General features: G+C 44.2%; 2 protein-coding genes and 1 pseudogene across 2 annotated transcripts in view; all 3 read right to left on the bottom strand.

Moving 5' to 3' along the window:
• Positions 1–410: 410 nt before the first annotated feature.
• On the bottom strand, positions 411–1882 carry Rbmxl2 (RBMX like 2). The gene has a single exon (XM_028768128.1). It carries the CDS (start codon positions 1821–1823, stop codon positions 663–665), a length of 1161 nt encoding a protein of 386 aa, XP_028623961.1. The 5' UTR covers positions 1824–1882; the 3' UTR covers positions 411–662.
• A 4400-nt stretch (positions 1883–6282) lies between these two features.
• Positions 6283–6782, bottom strand: LOC114621633 (annotated as a pseudogene).
• A 10966-nt stretch (positions 6783–17748) lies between these two features.
• Nlrp14 (NLR family pyrin domain containing 14) overlaps positions 17749–22099 on the bottom strand; it is a 28172-nt gene continuing 23821 nt past the window's right edge. Inside the window, exons 9-11 of the mRNA XM_028768129.1 lie at positions 19911–20081; positions 18563–18733; positions 17749–18075 (exon numbers count right to left, since the gene is read on the bottom strand). Of these exons, the coding sequence (XP_028623962.1) occupies positions 17943–18075; positions 18563–18733; positions 19911–20081 (475 nt within the window). The 3' untranslated portion in view covers positions 17749–17942. The remainder of the gene's footprint in view (positions 18076–18562; positions 18734–19910; positions 20082–22099) is intronic.

The following is a 22099-nucleotide window of genomic DNA, read 5'->3' as shown; positions in this document are numbered from 1 at the left end:
GGGGAAGGAAGAGACAGGAGATTCTGCAGATCTCCAAATAAAAAGCAAAATCGGCAAAGCAGTCAAAAGAAGTTAAAAGCCAGCATCCATTTGCTTTTGACTCATCGAGCGATGGGCACCTTCTTTACACAGCGGCTGGTCTAAGTGGGTTTGGTTGCTGTTTGGTTGGTTTTTAGTACTGGAAACAGATTCAGTTTGAAAGACACTTTGAAATCGAGTAGCAAACACCAATTCCCCCCAACTCTTTCTCCCCAATCCCCAGTTTGGTCTGAAGGGGCACGATCCTTTTTCCGATTTAGGTGGGCAAGATTTCTGTGCAAAGACCTTAGAACCGTTTGCCTCGTTTATCAGGCAAATTTGGAAGGGAACTACTTTGAACGACAAGGAAGACTACTACGCAGGTTCAAGTCATACTTTTAACACCAGCTTGTTGAAACGTTTAACAATTCCAAAATGAAATTAAACGAGTTTTAACTTTTTTTTTTTTTTTGCCTCTCAAATGCATCAAAATGCAGAGGAAGTTAACAAGGGGGAAAAATCTTAAAACGGTAAAAATAAGAAAAACAACTCTTCTTAGGACTAGTCCTTGGATGAGTTACCAGGAAACTGATTCTTCTTTTCTTGACTTCGGATGCCAGTCCTGAGGCCAGCGGCCAGCGGGCTCAGTACCTGCTCCGGCCTCCCCCTCGCTCCAGGCGGCTTCCCACGCGGCCTCCGCCCCTCGGGGGCGCCCGGCGGCCCGAGCGGCTGTAGGAATCGCGCGGCGTCGGGCAGCTTCGTTCTACAGACGGCGGCAGCCCGCGCTCCGGCCTACCCACGCGCTCGCGGCCACTCGAGTAGCGCTCGCTGCGGTAGCTGTCGCGGCCGCCATAGCCGTCGGGCGAGCAGCCGCGGTACTCCTCATAGCGGCCCCCACCGTAAGATGGCGGCGGACCTCGGGCAGGGCCGGCTCCACGCGGGTCCCCGTAGCTGTCGAAGGGGTCGCGGTAGGAGCCTCCGCTAGGATGCTCGGAGTAGTCGCGCTCGCGGCCCCCGTAGCCGTCGCGCTCGCAGTAGCCCCTGGAAGGGCATTCGTCTCGCGCGCTCGAGTGGCCATAGTCGCGGTAGGTGTAGTCGCGGGGCGAGGGCGCGAAGTCGCGCGGGTCCCGGGCGCTCGGGTAGTCGCGGCTCGAGTAGCTCTCCCGGGGCGAATAGCCCTCGTCGCGCGGGCCCAGGTACGGGTCGCGGCGCGGCGGTGGGAGCTCCCGGCGCGGCGGGCCCCCGTAGCCGTCTCGTCCCCGGGAGCCGGCCGCCCGCCCGCGAATCCCCGCGCCGCTGCGCGCCGGGCCCGACGGCGCTGCTCTCTTGGGCGGAGGCCCGGCCCGGCGCGGCGGTGGTCCGCGCTTCAGTGGCATAGGGGCCCGCGAAGGCCGCAGGTCGAAATCCCCCGTGTAGCCGCCTTCGTCGGCCGACCCGCCCCGGGAGGGAGGGCGCCTCGGGCCGCCGCCGCGGGTCCCGCGCAGGCCCCTCGGGCGGCCGCGGCTGCGGGGAGGAGGGGGCCCGCGCCGGCCGCTCTCGAACACCGGCTTGGTGGCCTGGGCCACCTTGATGGCCTTACCATCCAGGGACTTGCCGTTCATGTCTCGGGCGGCGGCCTTGGCGTCCGCGGGGTTCTCGAAGGTGACGAACGCGAAGCCTCTGGACTTGGAGGTCTCCCGGTCCTTCATCAGGAGCACCTCGATGATGCGGCCATACTTGCCGAAAGCGGCTTCGAGGCCCTTCTCGTCGGTTTCGAGGTTGAGACCCCCGATGAAGAGCTTTCCTGGACGGTCGGCTTCAACCATGTCGGCAGCAGGGACGGCAGCAGCGAGGACTGTGGTGGCGGAGAGGCGAGAGACGGCGCGACACTGAACTCCCCTGCTGGTCGAGACCGCCTCCTACCGGTCGGGGGCGCTGTGCGCAGGCGGGAGGGCGGAAGGCAGGGCCGGACGGCCCCTGTGCCACGGGCGACTCCTGGCTGTGATTGGTCGGCAGGTCCGCACCTCAAGCGGGTGTCTCGGGGAGGCGGAAACTGGTTTGTGGCTTCGGTGGCCTCTTCAGTCTCACTCAGCTGGCCCTGGCTTCACGTGTGGGGCCCGTCCCTGAAGGGCGGCTGAATTTAAAAGCCGTTAGGGGAAGGAGAAATAAAGTTCCATTGCTCTTAATGAGAAGAATTCCAAGACATTCCAAACCTAGTTACCCAAACGATTTTAAAACAAACAAACAAACAAAACAACCCTCTGGAAAAGGAAAATTGTAGTCGTTTAAAAAGATTTAGAACGGAGTTTGTATAGAAAGCTTAGTAATGAGATGCGAGGGTTTATTTTTCCCCTGAAGGGAGGGAGAAGGTGTTGATAGGCAAAACAATTGTGAGAAAGAGTCATTATATGGATTTACTCCTTTTTTTCTTCTTTAATCTTCGCCTGTTTGGTCTCATATGTATACATGAAAATGTTTTCCACATTTCTTCCTGCCAGTTTGTAAAGTGTAATCATAACCATGATTATCTTATCTATTTTTTCTCCATTTTTTTTTTTACTTCTCCTATAGAACGATTTGTCATACTTTTTTTCTCACCTGTGGAAGAAGTTTCTTATTCCATTTTCTCTAATGTTCTCAAAGTCTATAAGTGTGCATAGTTTGATGCTTAATCGTTCATGTGTGTGTATCCATGTAACCATAACCCACACACATCAAGATGCCTAACATTCCCCTCACTGGAACTCTCCCGTTGTATTTCCATCAGAACTGTGCCTTCCGTCCTCACAATTGGGGTCACTGTTTTCTCATCTACCACAAATGGAGTTTGCCTGTTCTTCAGCTTAATATAAATTTACTTCTAGATTCATAATGAACTCTTGTGATTTTGCTGATTCACTCAGCATATTTTTGTTATTTATCTATGTGGCTAGTTTGATATTTTTAATATTTCTTTCACCACCCTTTGGTGAACATTGGAACATCCGTCACTCTGGAGAGTGCCTCTTTCCTAACCCAATCATTTAGGGTCCCCAAAATACATTTGGAATCCATCTAATTCCATTTTGCATTGTTAACACCTTCATACAAGCTGCAACACACACACACCACAGTCTTTGTCTAGACTTCTTGGTGTAGGGCTCCTAAAACCCTTAGAATTTCTGGGAAAGAATGCCTTTTGTTATTTCTAGGGCATACTTGATGCCCAAAGCTGGTGTGATGGTTTGAATGAGAATGGCCCTATAGAATATTTGATTGCTTACTCTCCAGGGAGTGCAACTGTTTGAGAAGGATTAGGAGGTGTGGCCTGTGTTGGAACAGTTGTGTTACTGGGTGTGGGCTTTAAGGTTTCAAAAACCCATGCCAGGCCCAGTGTCTTTCTCTCTTTGTCCATCTCCTCCCTCTCCCCTGCACCTTGGCCAAGGATCAGAATGTGGCTGTCACTTACTACTCCAGTGCCATGCATGCATGCCTGTCACCACACTCTTTACCATGATAATAATGAACTAACCTTTGGAAGCTGTAATGCAGCTAATGTAAATGTAAAGCAGTTAAATGCTTTCTTCTATAAGTTGCCTTGGTCCTAATGTCTCTTCACAGTAAATGCTGTGTATATAAATCATGTAAACGCTGGTGGGGACCTAGATAACTTTAGTGTGAGAGCGGATCGTTTAACCAACCCAGTGATAAGAACGTGAGAACTTTTGTGCTCCTAAGGAGGAGGAAGGGACCAAGGATACACACACACACACACACACAAACACACACAAACACACACACACACACCATTAATGTGTTACAGTAGAAATACAGAGCTGAAAGAATACTACTTGTTTAGAAAGATTACCAAGAAGTAAACTCTTTTCCCTTAGAACTAATTTTGGAATACTGTGAAATTATGCTAGATTTATATAGTATTGATATTGTCTTGGACACAGAACTCAATTGACCAATAAAGAGATATGTAATTATGTTTAGGAGTTCTAAGGCTAGTGTTTTTCCTGCTTGGAAAACCACCACTGTGTTTAAAGAGAGGAAAAAGAGCTCTGGGTGGTCGTGTGGTGGTTTGAATGAAAATGGCCCCAATAGATTCGCAGGGAATGGCAATAATGGGAGGTGTGGACTTGTTGGAGGAAGTGTGTTTCTGGGGGTGGGCTTTGAGATTTTCAAGCTCCAGCCAGACCCAGTGGCTCACAGTCTTTCTTCCTGCTCCCTGTCCCTCCAGGTGAAAACTCCAGCCTATCTGCCTACCTGCTACCATGCGTCCCACTATGCTGACAATGGACTAAACTTCTGAACTGTTTTCCAGCCCCAATTAAATGCTTTCCTTTATAAGAGTTGCTGTGGCCATGGTGTTTCATCACAGCAATATTTATTTAGTCAGGGAATTTCAATAAAATGCTGTTTTCCTAGCAGTCATGGAAGAATTTTGACAATGGTAAAAGCTTTTAAGTGTGGGTTGTTACTGACATCATGACACTACAGCTAGTCAGTTGCCTGGCTATATGGTTAAGGAGAGGGATAATGAAAACTTGGCTTTTAAGGGGACACCTATTTGAACATCACTATGGGAATTTTGGAAAACTCCAGCATTAAAAGAGAACATATTGATGTTCATAAGGGGACTAACTTGGGAATAAGGTACAGTTGTACAGACCTGTAGTCTCTACTTGGGAGGTAGAGGCTGGAGAATCAGTCTGACAACCTGAGACCAGTCTGGACAACCTTACCTCAAAGGAGGAAAAAAAAAAAGGCAAAACTACTTGTAGCCTTAGAAGGTGGCTGGAATTTACCAAGGGATATAACTGTATACTTGTCCATCTGATTTTTGAACTGACCCAAATGAGTTGAGGGATTATGTTACAGGGAGCCCACTAGATATGACCACATAGACTCAGTTTATAGCCATTTGGAAGTCTTTATTCCAAATGGCCAGTACTACACTCAGGACTACATTTAGGACCTAAGTGTAGTCCTGAGCATTTAGAGCAAAGGCGTTTTAAAGACAAAAACCACATTGTGGTATCTTACCCTGCTGTTCCCAGGGGAGATTTGTGCAAACAGTTTAACAGAAGCTAAGGTAAATTAGCTGGGACATTGTGAATTCAGGTTCCTAGAATAGAGTTGGGTACTTTCCCATTGGATTCTCCATCAGGAAGATAAAATTATAGTTAAAACTGAAATGGCCTCAGGTTTGTCTTGCCCTGTCACAATTACAGTAATGCAAAGAATGGAGAACGCTATATCATTTCATCTTGTATTGCTGAGATACAAACTACTGCTAAAGACAGTTCTGGAACTAGAAGAGACACATCGCCCATGGCTATATGCCACATTTCCTGTAGAGTTGCAGAATATAGCTGGTAAGTAGGAGTGATTTGGACCAGAAGTGGTTATTTTCCCCTTATTTTACTTATTTTCCTGGTGTTTAAGGTTGAATCTAGAGCCTCGAGCATCTCAGAAAGCCCTCTACCACTCAACTGTATTCCTGATCTCTACCAACTTGTCTTGACAGAAAGAGACACTGAGTGAGCAGGGCTTTACTTGCTCCATAATAGATGCAAATGCTGAGTGCTAATAAAGTAGAAGAGTACTAGAGTAGAAGAGATTATAGCAATGAGGACTTCCAAATTGCGTTTCTTCAAAAAGGAACATGCTTGGATCCCACAGTTACAGCAATGGACAGAGATGCTCGTTTAGGAGTAATGCTTTTGTAGAGATTATAAACAGGCTTTTCAAACATTGTCTAAAGCAGAGGGCATGAAGAGCTGGATCATACCTATATGTTAATATCCTACCCAAGAAAGGCTGATGGAGATTCCTCTGTTTATAGGTAGATATTTTGGAGAAGAATGGGGGCAGATGCTATATCCCACCCCATCTCTTGAATTTTGGTTTTGCTATTTGAATGCCATAGAGATGCAAAACCAAGCTTTGGAGGAAGGATGCTTACTACACAAGTCATTGTAAATGTATTTAGATTTTTTTATATCAGAATTCCTGATGGCACAGTGGAACAGGTTGTACCTATACCATCTAGATAAAACTGGGTCTAATAACAAATATAGTTATATATTTTTTTTGCATGTCATAGCAACGTTTTTTTATTAGATCTCTTTGCCAGAATCTGACACCTAGAAGTGTGTAATTTTACACCTTACACTGACTGCTTGAGTGCCAGTATGGTCGACCAATTCAAACTTCCTTAACTATCTTTCACATGTTTTTTCAAAGACTGATGTAGAATCTTCTCCACCTCCCCCACTGGCTGTTTTCCCAAAGCAGTTACCAAAGGAGATCTGTGATGTTATGAATACAAAGAATTTGAACAGAACCAGAAAACAACGAAACAACTGTCAATGGAAACATCAAGTAAGGAGGGACTTCCACAGAAGTTGTAACACTCAACAAGAAAACCAAAGACTGTCCGCTGGGGCTAAATGAAGCTCCAGGTCTTGCTCAGTCAGAGGATGACTCTGGAGCCGCTGTACCATCATCTTTCCTTTTTCCTGATCAGAAGTGTTCTTACTCCCGGCTTTTCTGATCATGTCTATCACCCACAGCCTTGCCTTAAATGGTCCAACCACAGTGACTCGGGTTTGGCCTGAGGTTGTGAACCATCTCTCCAGCTGAATGAGAGTGTGGCTGTTGACCTCCATGGTGCGAAGATATTCGTCCTTGAGGCCAAATATGTAGTCTTCCTGGTCCTCTTCCATGTAAAACATTAGTGGGCTGTGGAAGTAGTCAGACACATTCCACCATGCGTTCCTTCGTGGGTCACTCATTCCTGTCTCCTGTAGGCTCCTACTTGCTTTAGCACAGAGTGATTCCAGGAAGCTGGTTGTTTCAATAGTTATATTTTTAAAAAGGAATTTAAAACTAAATTTTCATTACCTTTGTGTGTGTATAAATATATGTATGTATGTATGTATGTATGTATGTATATATGTATGTATATATGTATGTGTACCTGTATGTGCATGTGAGTGACCATACAGGCCAAAGGAGTTGGATGCCCCTGAAGCTGCAGTTATAGGTGATTACAAGCCGCCTGATATGGGTGCTAGGAATTAAACTTGGTTTCCCTAGAGAAGCAGATTTTTTTTTTTTTATAATTTATTTTTTCTCAAATCATAATTCATTCACACAGGGGTTGTAAACACAGAAAGGTAGGATGTGGGGAAGGGAATGACACTGGAGTGTGGGTGTTCAGGGGGAATACATATATCAGAACCGGGTATCGGCTGGGTGAAGGTTCCGGGGACAAGTCACTATGACTCTGCCTATGACTCGCTTGTCCTTATCTAAGGTGGTATTGTCTGCCAAGGCTACCTATTTACAAGGTCTATGACTACTCAGACTTGTAAATTTCCACAAAAGCTGCCTGTTTACATTAGCTTATAGCCATCTGTTTCAATGTTTTTCCACTGAGACCCAAGACTTGGTGTTAGTATACATGTATGACAGGCCTATTGCTGATTTTAGGCTTATGGCTGATTTTAGGCCTTCAGTGTGTAAGCAGGGCTGTCCCTGACATCTCCTCCCTTCTCTAAGTATAGAAGGGCTGTGGCAATTCTAAACTTGCCAAGGTGGGGATAGAGGCCTGACCTCCAGTATTTGAAGGGGACCTTGTAATGGCTCCAGTCCCCCTGTCGTTGTCCAGTGAGGCATTAGGGCCATACCCATCCCAATGTCTTTTTCCTGGAGAGGGGATACTTTTGGCATCAACCCCTATGCAGTCAGGCTTGTCCCTCAGGGAACCCAGATAGATATTTTTATCTTTTATTTATATTCCCTTGCAGTGCTTAGCCTCACGGCCTAAGCAAGAATTCAGATCGCCTGTCAGAGGGGGTTCTGGGTGGCCCCTCTCTGCTTGGTCTAGGGGCAGAAGTCCCCCCTTTTAGGTTGGGTGGAGATGGGTTTTGGAAACACCCTGTATAAAGTAACAACCTCATCTTGAGTCTCGTGGTCCTCCATAGCTAACTTATGATAATGTATCTGAGTAGGTTTTGCTACCAAATTATTTATCTGTTGTATCACAGAGTTAGTCCGCCTATTTGAGGGCCAGGGACCAGCAGAAAAAAGCAAAAAGAACCCAAATAATGGTCCCAAGATGGGAGGAAATAGGGTTGACAAACTTGGAGAGGCTGAAAACCAATTCTTGTACCAGCCTTCATCTGTCTCTTTCTCTCTCTGATTTTTCTTATGGCCTTCACTACCTATTTCATGCTCTCTTTAACCCTCCTTGTCTATGTAAAGGCAATCTTCTTCTTTAAGAGCTGTACAAAGTCAAGAGCTGTACGCAGCCTTTTCTATTGTAATAGAGTAAATCAAGTCCAATAAGGATCTTTGCGATTTTAGGAGGTCTCTTCAGACAGCGAAACGTGGGATTTCTTCAGATTACTGATGTCAATCTCTAGCTGTTTGATGTTCTTGTCAGTGGCCCTTCAAAGGTCTGAGTTGTATAAGTTCGGAGGCCAGCATCTGGATTAGAGCTTCTAACAGCAGACTTCAAGGGTGATTCATTTTTACCTGGAAAGGAAAAAGAAGGGGATTCTCAGGGAGATTTGTTTTCCCTGGATGTAAATTGATATTCATCATATTTATGGTTGGGCCTGGCTTTGTGGGGGTATCTATTTTTTTCATTAATCTTTTTGGTAGCCGGTTAGCTGTGCCTTCTGTGGTATCAGACAGGCATATCAATCCTCGGCCCCATAAGGGAACTGGGTCTGGGCCATTCCCTTTAAGGGTAAGAGGGTCCTTCCCCATATCTGTGGCAAAGTTTTGTTGGTCTCGGTGGTGCCAGAGGCAGTCAGCAGCAGATTTGCCATGAGCTTTCAGCTTTAGAGAGATAAAAGTGAACAAGGCATGATGGAGAGTATTTCAGGGGGACTCCTTCTGAGGGGGTACCGTTCCCCCTCTTTTGTTTTTAAAGCCAATTTTTCAGAGTTCTTGTAAAATCAGGGCAGAAGTGCCAACAGTCGCTCCTTGCACACTCAGAGAGTCATGAAGACCCTATTTAAAGATATATAAATCTATATTAATAATCTTTTGTCAAAGGACTGTTATAGCACCACTGACAACTAATCAGACTATATAATATATCGATTAGTAATAGCTTCTTCTACTTTTTGTGAGATTACCTCTCTTTTCTCAATTAATTGTTGAGGAAAATTAGGATTTACCTCTCTCTTGAGAATATTGAACTGAGACTTAGATTCTTTTGTGGAGAGCTTAAAGTAGGATCTTAGCCAATTAGCAACTCCTAGAAACTTTTGAAAATAATTTTAAATAAGTAAACTCTTTCCCTCTCTCTTTTTTTTTAGACCTTTTATCTGTGTGGTTTTTTTTTTATTGGATATTATACGTATTTACCTTTCAATGTTATCTCCTCTCCCATTCTCCCCAAAACCCCTTTATCCCATACCCCCTCCTCCTAGTTTTTGTGAGGGTGTGCTCCAAACATCCTCCCAGTCCCATCTCCCTGCTCTCGAATTGCCACACAGTAGGGGATCCAAACTTTTGGGGACCATGGCCCTCCACTTTCACTGAAATCTGACAAGGTCACCCTCAATTCCCTATACAGGTGCATGAGTCCCTCCCTTTGTGCTCTCTGGCTGGAGGTTTAGACTTTGGGAGCTCTGGTTGAAACTTTTGATACTCTTTCTAGAAAGGACCAAAGCATCCACACTTTGGTCTTCCTTCTTCTATGTGAGTTTTATGTGGTCTATATGTAGTTTCTTAGAAATTGTGAGCTTTTGGGCTAATATCCACTTATCAGTGAGTGCATACCAAGTATGTTCTTTTGAGATTGGGTCACCTTGTCGGGCAGATCTCACGCCCGGGTCGTGTGGGGGCGCCCCAGGCACGGGCGCGGGCCAGTGCCCATGCGCCCGCGCACAGATGTCAGGGCGGTCTCGGGAGCTGCGACTTGGTATAAGCGACTCTCTGGTATAAGCGACTGTAGAGTCCCAAGAACTGAGACGCCCAGACGCTGAGTGCCAGACGAGATGCTGAGACTCGAACAAAAATGGGCGGAGAGCGTCCCGCGCGCTGCCACTCTTCTCGGCTCTCAGGAGAAAGTGTCCGGAGGCTCGCTAGCTCTCTCCCACTCCCACCCCGTCGCGTGGGTTTTGGCTTACACAATGAATCCAAGATTTCACGAGACATGTGGAGTTGAACACGTCCAGATTTATTGTCACGGCGACGGTGGGTTTGGATGATAAAAGAACTCTCCCGAAACACGTTAGAAGGTGTTTGCTTATATATCAGAAGCAGGGAAGAAGGGCGGGGCCAGGGAAATCTTGAGACAGAGATTTGTTCTCTCCGCCTTCTCTCTGGGCTCTGGGGGCGTGGCCAAATTACAGGGTCACCTCACTCAAGATGATGTTTTCCAGCTCCATCCATTTGCCTAAGAATTTCATGAACTCATTGTTTTTAATAGCTGAGTAGTACTCCATTGTATAAATGTACCACATTTTCTGCATCCATTCTTCTGTTGAAGGGCATCTGGGTTCTTTCCAAATTCTGGCTATTATAAATAAGGCTGCTATGAACATGGTGGAGCATATGTCCCTGTTGTATGTTGAAACGTCTTTTGGGTATATGCCCAGGAGTGGTATAGCTGGGTCCTCAGGTAACACTATGTTCAGTTTTCTGCGATACCACCAGACTGCTTTCCATAGTGGTTGTACCAGTTTACAATCCCACCAACAGTGGAGGAGTGTTCCTCTTTCTCCACATCCTCGCCAACATGTGCTGTCACCTGTGTTTTTTATCTTAGCCATTCTGACTGGTGTGGGGTGGAATCTCAGTGCTGTTTTCATTTGCATTTCCCTGATGACTAGGGATGCTGAACACTTCTTTAGGTGCTTCTCAACCATTCGAGCTTCCTCAGTTGAGAATTCTTTGTTCAGCTCTTTGCTCCATTTTTTAATAGGGTTCTTTGATTGTCTAGAGTCTAATTTCTTCAGTTCTTTGTATACCTTGGATATTAGCCCGAAGCAGATGTTTTCTTAACCACTGAGCTATCTTTCTAGCCTCAGCTGGTTTTTGTTTTGTTTTTTGTTTTTGTTTTTTTTATTTTGTTTTTTTTTGTTTTATTTTGTGGGTAAAAATGGTCTGCTGCTGCTTGCTGTATGTAACCCCACTGTACTTTAACTGGGGTGGCTCAGACAGGGTGTTTGCTAGTCTAATATTTCTGTCTGAAATCTAGTCCTGCACAGTAGTTGAAAAGGGAGAGACTTTAGGTGTCAATAGAAGGATGAACAGCAAATAGGGATAAAGGAAGGAACAATGGACTCTATTACATTTTTCATTGGGGCCTCAAAAGAAACTGAAATGGATTACTGGGCACTAAGAACTTTATTAAAAGTCATTGAAGCCATGGACCCACAGACAGAGCAAAAAACAACCTGCTGGGTGTTCTGATGAGAGTTCAGGTCCAGTGCCAGAAATGGACACCATGGTGGGGTCTCTGAAGAGAATAGACCCCTGTGTCAGAAGAGAGAGCCTTTTCTTATTTATACTCTTTAAGGATAGGGTGAGGTTTACAGTACAGCCTGCAGCCACATTCTATGATTTCTATGCAAGATGAGTGTGGTATGATAACCTTAACATCAATATTCTTAACCTTAACATCAATAATACAAGTTAACTCAGTTCGTGTCTACAGTGTCCCAGTGGGATGCCTGGCCCTTCAGTAAGATGGAAAGAGCTGTTGTAAAGCAGAGGCTAGATGCTAACATTACTCCCTGTTAGGATCTAGGGTGGAGAAGTCCTGTACTATTCTGAACACCCTGAAGGAGGTGTGTGGAGCAAGAGATTTCATCAAAAGATGACATGAAACCAGAAAGGAAGCCATGTGCTCTGGGGACAAACGTGAGCCAGCAAACTGGAGTGGCTACAGATTATCTGACCAGCCACACTGGCCCTAGCATCCTAAAATGAAACCTCAGAGAGCACAGAAACTCCAGTGAGGAAAGAAATGCACTCACTATCAAAGAACAGGGACAACATTTCAAGAAAGAGTAATCATCTTCCTTTAAAAATAGAAAAAAAAAGGGGGGGAGTTTCTATGTGCAGGTGGTATCCTGACAGGAATAGTTGGAGAACACAAGGACTAACCTGCAGGGCCTCCTTGGGTTGAGATCCCCTGGACAGTTAAAACTTCTTCTCTCTCCTGTGGACTGGGAACTGCTGCTTCCATTTCCTCCTGGGACTGAGTTCTGGTCCAACCATCTAGACCTGTGAGCATTATGGCTCTCTCTGTTCCCCAAGTTCACTGACGATGAAGCAAGCAGCACTTCCTATGCTTAAAATTTAATCCTGAAAGCTGTAAAATGCCCACCACACAATTTACCTTCTTATCCATTTTAGGTATAAAGTCCAGTTGTGTTAAGTGAATCCACATTGTGTGTACTTTTGAGAACACTACTTGACAAAATGAGAGTCTGTCTAACAGCTTCTGACCCCTGACATCCCTCTGGTAACTCCATTTTACTTTAATACATTTGACTACTGAGCACTAATTACTCTAACAATATGGAATAAAACTCTTTAAATATTTCTCTTAGTCCACATACATTTGTGTTCTATCAGTGAACAATACTCATTCAATATTGAGATATCAAATCTGCCTGCTTTTAGGGAAGTGGCTTCAGACCTCCCCCTCCAAATTTATGTATACATTTTACATCCTGATCGCAGTCCCCTTCTTCCCAGTCCTCCCCTCATAAGTCTCTCCCCCATTCTCTCCTACCCTTCTCCTCTGAGAAGGGGAAGCCCCACATCCCAGGGACCAACCCAGCTTGGCACATCAGGTCAGTGCAGGACTAGGCACATCCTCTCCAACTGAGTCCAGACAAGGCAGTCCAGTAAGGGGAACAGGATCCACAGGCAGGCAACAGAGCCAGCCCCTGCTCCAGTTGTTGGGGGACCTCCATGAAGACCAAGCTGCACATTTGCTACAAGGAGGGGTTAGGTCCAGTCTATATGTGCTCTTTGGTTAGTGGTTCATTCTCTGGGAGCCCCAAAATGTCCAAGTTAGTTGACTCTGTTGGTCTTCTTTTAGAGTTTCTATCCCCTCCAGGTCCCTCAATCCCTCCCTCAATCACTCTACAAGACTTCTGAACTCTAATGTTGGGCTGTGGGTCTCTGCCTCTTTTCCTGTCAGCTTCTGGGTGGTGCCTCACAAAGGACAGTTTTGCTTTGCTTCTGTCATAGCAGAGTATCATTAATAGTGCAAGGGATTTGTTCTTGCCCATAGGATGGGTCTCAAGTTTGGCCAATCATTGGTTAGCCATTCCCTCAGTGTCTGCTCTATTTTTGTCCCTGCACATCTTGAAGGCGGGACACATTTTGAGTTAAAAGGTTTTGTAGGTGGGTTGTTGCCCTTATTTCTCCACTGGTTGTCCTGGCTACAGGAGGTGGCCATTTCAGACTCCATATCTTTCACTGCTAAGAGCCTTAGCTAGAAACTGAGTCATAGACCCCTGGAGTACCCTCATTCCACCGCAGCTGCTGCCAATTTCTGTTAACTAGCCCAGGCCTCTGTCCCTAGGTCTCCCTACATCTGATTCCCCTCCCTTCCCCATCCCCTCTCTTTTCCAGTTCCCTCCCTCCATTCACCTGCAATGACCACTCTATTTCCCCCTTTGAGAGATTCAAGCATCATCCCTTGGGCCCTCCTTGTTATGTAGCTTCTTTGGGACTGTAGATTGTAGCATGATTAGCCTGTACTTTATGGCTGTTATCCATTATAAGGAAGTACTACCACGCATGTCCTTCTGGATCTGAATTACCTCACTCAGGGTATTTTCTAGTTCTATCCACTTGTATGCAAATTTCAGGATGGGTAGTATTCCATTGTGTAAATGAACCACGTTTTCTTTATCGATTCTTCAGTTGAGGGACATCGGGGTTGTTTCTAGTTTCTGGCTATTATGACTAAAGCTGCTATGAACATAGTTGAGTGAGTATCCTTGTAGGATCATGAGGCATATGTTGAGTATATGTCTAAACGAGGTATAGGTGGGTTGTGAGGTAGAACTATCCCTTCTTTTCTGAGAAACTGCCAAATTGATTTCCAGAGTGGTTGTACAAGTTTGCACCCCCACCAGGAATGAGGAAGTGTTCCCCTTGCTTCACATCTTTGCCAACATATGCTGTCACTTGAGTTATTGATCTTAGCCACTCAAATGGGTGTAAGGTGGAATCTCAAGAGTTGTTTTAATTTACATTTTTCCAATGAGTAAAGATGTTGAACGTTTCTTTGTTTCTCAACATTTAGAGATTCCTTTGTTGGATTATTTGATTTGTTGGTGTCTAACTTCTTGAGTTCTTTATATATTTTGGATATTAGCCCTCTGTCAGATGTAGGGATGTTGAAGATCTTTACCTATTCTATAGTCTGCTGTTTTGACTTATTGATGGTAGTGTCAGACTTTAAATTTTTTTTTTTACAGTCCAGTCGTTACCCTCCTCCCAGTCTACCCTCCCACATTTTCTCATCCCATTTTTCCTCCCCCTGTCTCCAAGAGGATGTTCCATCCCTCCCACCCCACCCCCGCCAAGCCTCCCCACTGCCTGGGGCCTCAAGTCTCTAAAAGGTAGGCACATTTTCTCTGAGGCCAGACCAAGCAGTCCTCGGCTGTATATGTTGGAGGCCTTGCACTGGCTAGTATATGCTGCCTGTTTGGTGGCTAAGTGTCTGAAGGGGTCTGGGTTAGTTAAGACTTCTGGTCTTCTATGTGGTTACCCTCCTCCTCAGCTTCTTCCAGCCTTCCTCTAATTCAACCATAAGCCTCCTCAATTTCAGACCACTGGTTGGGTGTAAGTATCTGCATCCATCTAAGTCAGCTGCTTGCTTGGCCTCTTGGAGGACAGTCATGCTAGGCTCCTGTTTGTAAATACACTATAGCATTTATCAGGGACCTCCTTTCCCTCAGGTTCTTCTCCATTTTTGTCCCTGCACTTCTTTTAGACAGGGTCAATTCTGGGTCAGAGTTTTTGACTGTGGGATGGCAACCCCATCCCTCCACTTGATGCCCTGTCTTTCTACTGGAAGTGGACTCTGCCAGTTCCCTCTGCCCACTGTTGGGCATTTCATCTAAGATCCCTCCCTTTGAGTCCTGAGTCTCTCTCACCCCCCAGGTCTCTGGTACATTTTAGATCCCTCCAACTCCCAAGGTTGCATATTTCTATTACTTCTACTGGCCCAGGGCTTCTCTCCTTCTCTGACCCCAATACCTGATTATGTTCTCCTTTTCCCCTTCCCCTCTGCAACGCAGGTCCCTCCCTCCCTCTGACTCCCATGATTGTTTTCTCCCTGCCAAGTAGTACTGAAGCATCATTTGGGCTCTTTGGCTTGTTAACCTTGAGTTCTGTGGATTGTATCTTAGGGCTTTTTTTCTCTCGCTAATATCCACTTATTAGTGAGTACATAACATGCATGTCCTTTTGGGTCTGAGTTCTCACTCAGGATGGTATTTTTTAGTTCCATTAGTTTGCCGCAAAACTAACGACATCCTTATTTTTAATAGTTTTAATTCCATTGTGTAAATGAATGACATTTTCTGTATCCATTCTTCCCTTGTGAGACATCTGGGTTGTTTCCAGCTTCTGGCTATCACTGATAAGACCACTATGAACGTAATGGAGCATGTGTCCTTGTGGCATCTTTTGGGTATTTTCTCAGGAGTGGTGTAGCTGGGTCTTCAGGTAGATCTATTTCCAATTTTCTGAGGAACCTCCAGATCGATTTCCAGAGTGGTTGTACTAGTTTGCAATCCTACTAGCAGTGGGTGAGTATTCCTCTTTCTCCACCGAGAAACATGTGCTGTCACCTAAGTGCCATTCTGATAGGTGTAAGATGGAATCTCAGGGTCGCTTTGATTTGCATTTCCCTGGTCACTAAGGACTTTGAGCAATTCTTTAAGTGCTTCTTCACCATTCGAGATTCCTGTGCTGTGAATTCTCGGTTTAGTTCTATACTCTGTTTATTTGACTGGGTTGTTTGGAGGTTAGCTTCTACCCAAAATATATTTAAAAACTCAGATTAGACCTTTAAGTGGCAAGTTCCCTTTAAAACTGAAGGAGGCTACAGAAGTGCTGTCCAGGGTCCTGCTCTGTGGCAATGGACAACTGGATGGGGCTGCCTGCTCTGCTCCATTCCGAGTCTAGAGACTCAAGGCTGTCGAAAATCCATCAGTGACTGGTTGTGCTCCTGTCTGAAGCAGTATGTGCTTCTGCAGACTTGCTCTGGAATTCCCTCAGGCTGCTACTGCTCTTTGGTCGAGGCTAGCACTTACCTCCTCCAGGTCCTGCCCCTCAGGTCTCAACCCCTCCCACCCTGCTCTTAGCCACCCTATCCCTACCCTTAACACCTCCTCTCCACTCCCACAAGTAGGCTTTCTTCTAAGTGCCCTCCTGTAGCTACTCACTACCAGTTGTGAGTACTGGTCGTGGCAGCACTCCCAGGGCAAAGCTTAAACTGTTCCAATTCAGACACAGATGCCTTGTAGGGCTTTCATATTGGGTTTGCAGTCATCCTCCCAAGTGGCTTCCACAGCATTCCCACTCAATGCCACCAACGAGCCACACATGATACCATGTAGAATGAGACTATGTAGAGGAAAATGCTTGGCTGAGCCCTTGCTGAATGCTCATTTGCCATGTCATGAATTATTTCATTGAGTCAGGGTCTCATCATGTAACTCTTGCTGGCCTGGAACTCACTTTGTAGGTCAGGCTTTCAACTTGAACTTAGAGATTCACATGCCTCTTCCTCCCAAGTGCCGAGTATTGAAGGCATGTACCACCACACCTGGTTCTAAATCAGAAGTTTTTTTTTCTCTCCACCACACAGAGTTCTGGAATGATTTGTTCTACAGCTTTATTCAATAGCTCCTAACAATCTATGACAGGTAACTACTGTGCCATTTTATCAAATGAATCTTTTTAGTTTTACCTTCAATAGCCTTATGTCCTCTTAAAATTAAGCCCCACCTTTTTTGTAACAGGAGGCTACAAAGTAGTCATTGCAGAATTGTATTCCCACATCTACCTAAAGCTGTGATTCTCAACTACTCAGAGGTTACTTAAAATGCTCACTCCTATGGAGATTCACCTCAATATTCTTATTGATTCCAGTATGGAGTCTATATAAGTGACTCCAGATGACATTGGCAGTACTCAGCACACATACGGATGACATTTTAATAGAATAAGCTAGAGCGCAGATATGAACTAAGCCAGGGCTGTGGGAAACCAAGGTTTGTGAATCTTTAGTCCTGTGCTGGATAATTTAATGTCTTACTTTCCCACCACCCCCATCCTCAATCAAGAAAATGCCTCCATAAGATCCAGCTATAGGGCATTTTTCTTAGTAATTTATGCAGGAGTGCTCAGCCCATTGTGGATAGTGCCATACCTGGGATAGTGGCCCTGGGTTCTATTAGAAAGCTGAGCAAGCTATGTTGAGCCAAACCAGTAAGGAGCACTCCCCTGTGGCCTCTGCATCAGCTGCCTCCAGGTTTCTGCCCTGTGTGAGGCCCTCTCCTCCCTGCTTTGATAATGAACCATTGTATGGAAATGAGAAAAATAAATACTTCCCATCACAAGTTGCTTTTTGTTGTGGCGGTTTTTCATCATAGCAATAAATAACCATAACTAGGACAAGTCCCATCATCAAGTTCATCTCTATTTTCCAGGTTTTTAAGCTCCATAGTCAATAAAAACACGACACTTATAGCATTTTATGCATTTTGCTTTACTTTTTCAACCTCTGTGTGAAACCCAACAAACATTTTACCAAGACATGTGTAGCCTATCCCTACTGAAATGCAGTTCAGTGCTTATGGAAATAAACAGTATTTCCTACAAGTTAAAGACTTTGCCACTTGGAAGTTATGTTTTTAATTTTTTTTACAGGCACATCAGGTTCTTTAGAAATACTGCCACCAGCACCCACTTTCTGTACCAGGACACTGTGGCCTAATGATCAAACGTGGATTATTTATTCTTACATCAACCAGAAACTTCTTGATTTTCTTCTTGAATATTTCTTTTTTGTCCAACCTGAGAAAATAAATGAACATCTTTTCTACCTTCTAAAACTTCAGCAGAGGAAACAAACCTTTGCTAACATAGGGAATTTAGCATTGATGGGGAGTGGGATTTGGAGGTATGGTGAAGGAGACGCAGCAAATAGAAGTGGCATATCAAGTGTAATTAACAAGAGCCTCTGGGAGCCTCTTCTCAGGAGGAAGACAACCAATACACTCTTGTTAATTATACTGGACACCGTGTCAGCCTCAAGTCTTATAGATCCTTGGAATTGCCTCAAGGATAGAATTTTATCAATTTATCCACTTTAAAGATCACTTTGAGATATTAGCAAATACCCAAAGTTGAACAGGAGTGGGGCCAGAACTCAAACCAAGGTAGTCTGGTTCCAGATCTATCAAAGTGCAGCAAGTTGATTCTCAGGGCATCAAGGAAAGAATGGGCACCTAAATCCCTCAACACAGGACATAGTCCCTCTGAGAAGCCATCCAGGACTTACGCTAGAAATTCCATTTTGCATGTTGGAGACCTCAAGACTTTACATAAATTCCTAATTGCTTCATGATCAAGGGCATTCTTCATTAAGTTCATTTGTATCACACTTCGGTTGTTAGATAAGAGACCTAAGAGATCCTGACAGCAACCAGGGGTTAAACCACAGTTTTCCAATCTACAAGGGAGAGAGACAAAAAGACAAATACCTTTATTTTATGGCATAGGACAAGCACTTAAGAGATCTATGAGCTTTGGAAGGTAATCTTAGAAATTAAAAAAAAAGACATGAATATAGCTAGAGTTAATTTATGAACTACAGGAACTCACACAATTAGAAATTTATGGGTTAAACATATCCCCTTCTGACATGTACAATTCATAATTACAAGTCCATAGAATTATGGAAGCATAATACTATAAAATAGCTAAGATCTGTGTGTGTGTGTCTGTTGACATATGTGCCATTGGATACATTGTGAGTGAGGTCAGAGGCCATCTTTGTGGAATCCATTCTCTACCTCTAAAGCCTTTAGATGGATTACAGGGATCAAACTCTATTTGTACAATGTGGTAAGCCCCTTTACTTACTTAACCATCTCACCAGCCCCAAGCAGTTGAAATCTTGATCTAAGGATAAACTAAAATATATAAAAAGATTTTAGAAACTTGGTATTGAGTCCTTAAAAAGCAAGAAATAAGGCTCCAAAGCACAGTGTCATTTATGTAAATACACATCCAGGGTCTAGGGTAGATTGTTCAGTAGGTGCCTTAATCTGGTGCTGTGATAAAACACCATAACAGAAAGCAATTTGAGGATGAAAGGGATTTGTCTTAAACTACCACATCACACTGGAGGAAATCATACGTGGAGGTGTGCGCATGCCACAGTGCTCAGACCATGTGTGGTGGTCAGAGGAAAGCTTTCAGGAGTTGTTTTCCCTCCTACAATTTTGATTCTGTAGGTTCTAAGGATCTAGGGCTGAACGAACATGAGCATATAGAAAGGATAGGACATTATGAGCTCCCCAAGAACTTGGCATTCTACAGAAACACGATTGGTAAAGTCCTCTACTTCATATAAAAAATTAATTCAAGAACAACCAGAATATCTGAACAATGAGAGTGTGGAGGACCCCAGTAGGATAATATTTATCTGAGGCACTGAAGAAATAGGTGAAGATCTAAAGCAAAAGGCATACAAAATAGAGGCCCATATATTTGAACTTCCAGTCCTTATTTCTCAAAGTAACTTATCTTCTATAGCATCACTTGCTTTTTATTCTCAACATATAAATTACCTTTCTCTTCAACCAGTCTTTTTTTTTTTTTTTGTAACAGAAAACTGAACTCACCCTAGCCTCTGAATGCGGCAGTTTGGATTTGTTAAAGCGTCACACAGAATATTCAGACCAGCATCATCCAAGACGTTGTGCCCAAGGTCCAGGTTCCACAAGGTTGAGTTGTTCATAAGAACAGAAGCCAGATCCCCACAAGCCTTGCTCGTGAGAACACAGCCCATCAACCTATGGAAAACACACAGGAGGAGGAAAGCTCTTTAGTAGCAAGACTGAGCTAAATTCTTCCAGGAGAGTTGCCCAGGCAGTTAAACCTCTTTTTCTATGTATTAGTACAACACAGGACATGCCTAAGATGTCTTAATTATCAATAGAAACATATGGAATTTCTTTCTTTTTTTTTTTTTTTGGTTTTTCAAGACAGGGTTTCCCTGTGTAGCCCGAGCTGTCCTGGAACTCACTCTGTAGACCAGGCTGGCCTCGAACTCAGAAATCCGCCTGCCTCTGCCTCCCAAGTGCTGGGATTAAAGGCGTGCGCCACCACCGCCCGGTCAGATGGAATTTCTTAATGAGCAGAAGAAACCAATGTATAAACAATTGTCTCCCATAAACAAAGTTGAGTGCATATTAGTTTTTTTTTTAAAAAGAATGTTTTTGATTTTCCCCCTAGGTATTTAAAAGTTTATATGTATGAGTGTTTTGCCTGCATGTATGTACACAACATGCACTTCCAGTATTCAAGGATGTCAGAAAAACTATCCTCCCTGTACTGGAGTACAGTTGTGAATCACCACATGGGTGCTGGGTTCAAACTCTGGTCTGTTGTCAGCATGGCCAGTGTTCGTAACCTCCGAGGCATCTCTAGACATTAATAATTCTTTTAAAAATGGATATCCTTCACTCATGCTGCTGGGCAATGGTGGTGCATCCCCATCTCAGAAAAAATGGATGAAAACTTCCAAGGAAGCCTTAGATCTGTAGGGCTTAAGGTTTCTGTTGTTCTTTTTATGTTTTTGAAGTTTGGAGGTCTTGGGGTATAGGTCAATTGTAAAAGTCCCAGATTCAATTTGCTATACACAGACACACACAGACACACACAGACACACACAGACACACACAGACACACACAGACACACTCACACATACACACATACACATACAAGCAGACACAGACAGACCCCCCCTGCCCCCCCCACAGACAAGACACAGTTGTTAAAATTCTATCTTTTGGATATGACATGGCTGTTGTACTCAAACTCGCAGCAACTGTGGTTACCAACCCAATATCAAATTGATGAAAGAGGGGCTCCCCAGGAAGCATCTTTATGTTGATAAGTTTTGAGAGGGAGAGTCTTTTCTTTGGTGGTGTTGCTACTGGTAGTTGCCTATGTTCCAATAGATGACCCCATACTTTTGCATAGGATCAGTACCAATTAGACTCAGCAGGTTCTAAAATTGTAATTAAAAAAAGGACATGAAGCTGAGAAGGAAGTTATGGGGGAAGTGAGAGTAGATAATGAAATTATCTAAAGTTTTCAAAGAACAAAATTATTACATTAACATTAAAGAACAATAAAGCTACATATAGAAAGCTTATTTCTTCAAGGTCCTTTGAACATTCACAAGGTTTACTCACAGGGCACAGGTCTGTAATTTCTGGTATTTGGGTAAAGGATCATGAAGTGGGCTTACCTGTGCTACAGAATGAATGTAAAGCCAGCCTGAGCAAGTTAGTAGGTCCTATCTGAAAAAAGTATACATGTACCAACCCTGTCCCCCATATGTCACATCTGTTATTTCTTCACTTGCTTTTCCTTTTCTTCTGCCAATGATATGCTCAAATCCATTTCATCTTTCAACCCTGAAGTGACTGTCTTCTCTGTGGTATCATTTTATTTCTTGAGACTCTTTACACTTATGTATCAATATATGGAATATATTCTTCATGTATTCTTTATTTTTATTTCATCAGCATTTCATCATCACTTGAGAAGAGCATCACTACCAGTCCTCTCAGCATTAGACTCATAATTGTTTGTTTCTTCTTTTTGGGGGGCAGGGGTGTGGTGGTGGTTTTTAGAATCCTAATTCTTATAACTGAGAAAATTGCACTGGCTTCCCAGAGGCTATGGAGGTGACTACAAACCTGTGCATTAAGGAGAGAAGGCAGGCTGAGCAAAGACCTTAGATATACTAGTCTTTAGAATTTTTTTTTTGTGATTACAGAAAAGGCATTGGCTTATCCT

Source organism: Grammomys surdaster, unplaced genomic scaffold (assembly GCF_004785775.1).
Source record: "Grammomys surdaster isolate TR1022 unplaced genomic scaffold, NIH_TR_1.0 184, whole genome shotgun sequence".
NCBI classification, from domain to species: Eukaryota; Metazoa; Chordata; class Mammalia; order Rodentia; family Muridae; genus Grammomys; species Grammomys surdaster.
Note: the sequence above shows the minus strand (reverse complement) of the source record. Positions and strands in the feature narration are given on the sequence as shown.

Coding starts and splice junctions, on each gene's coding strand:
- Rbmxl2 (XM_028768128.1), bottom strand. CDS start 1,823: ATGGTTGAAGCCGACCGTCCAGGAAAGCTCTTCATCGGGGGTCTCAAC.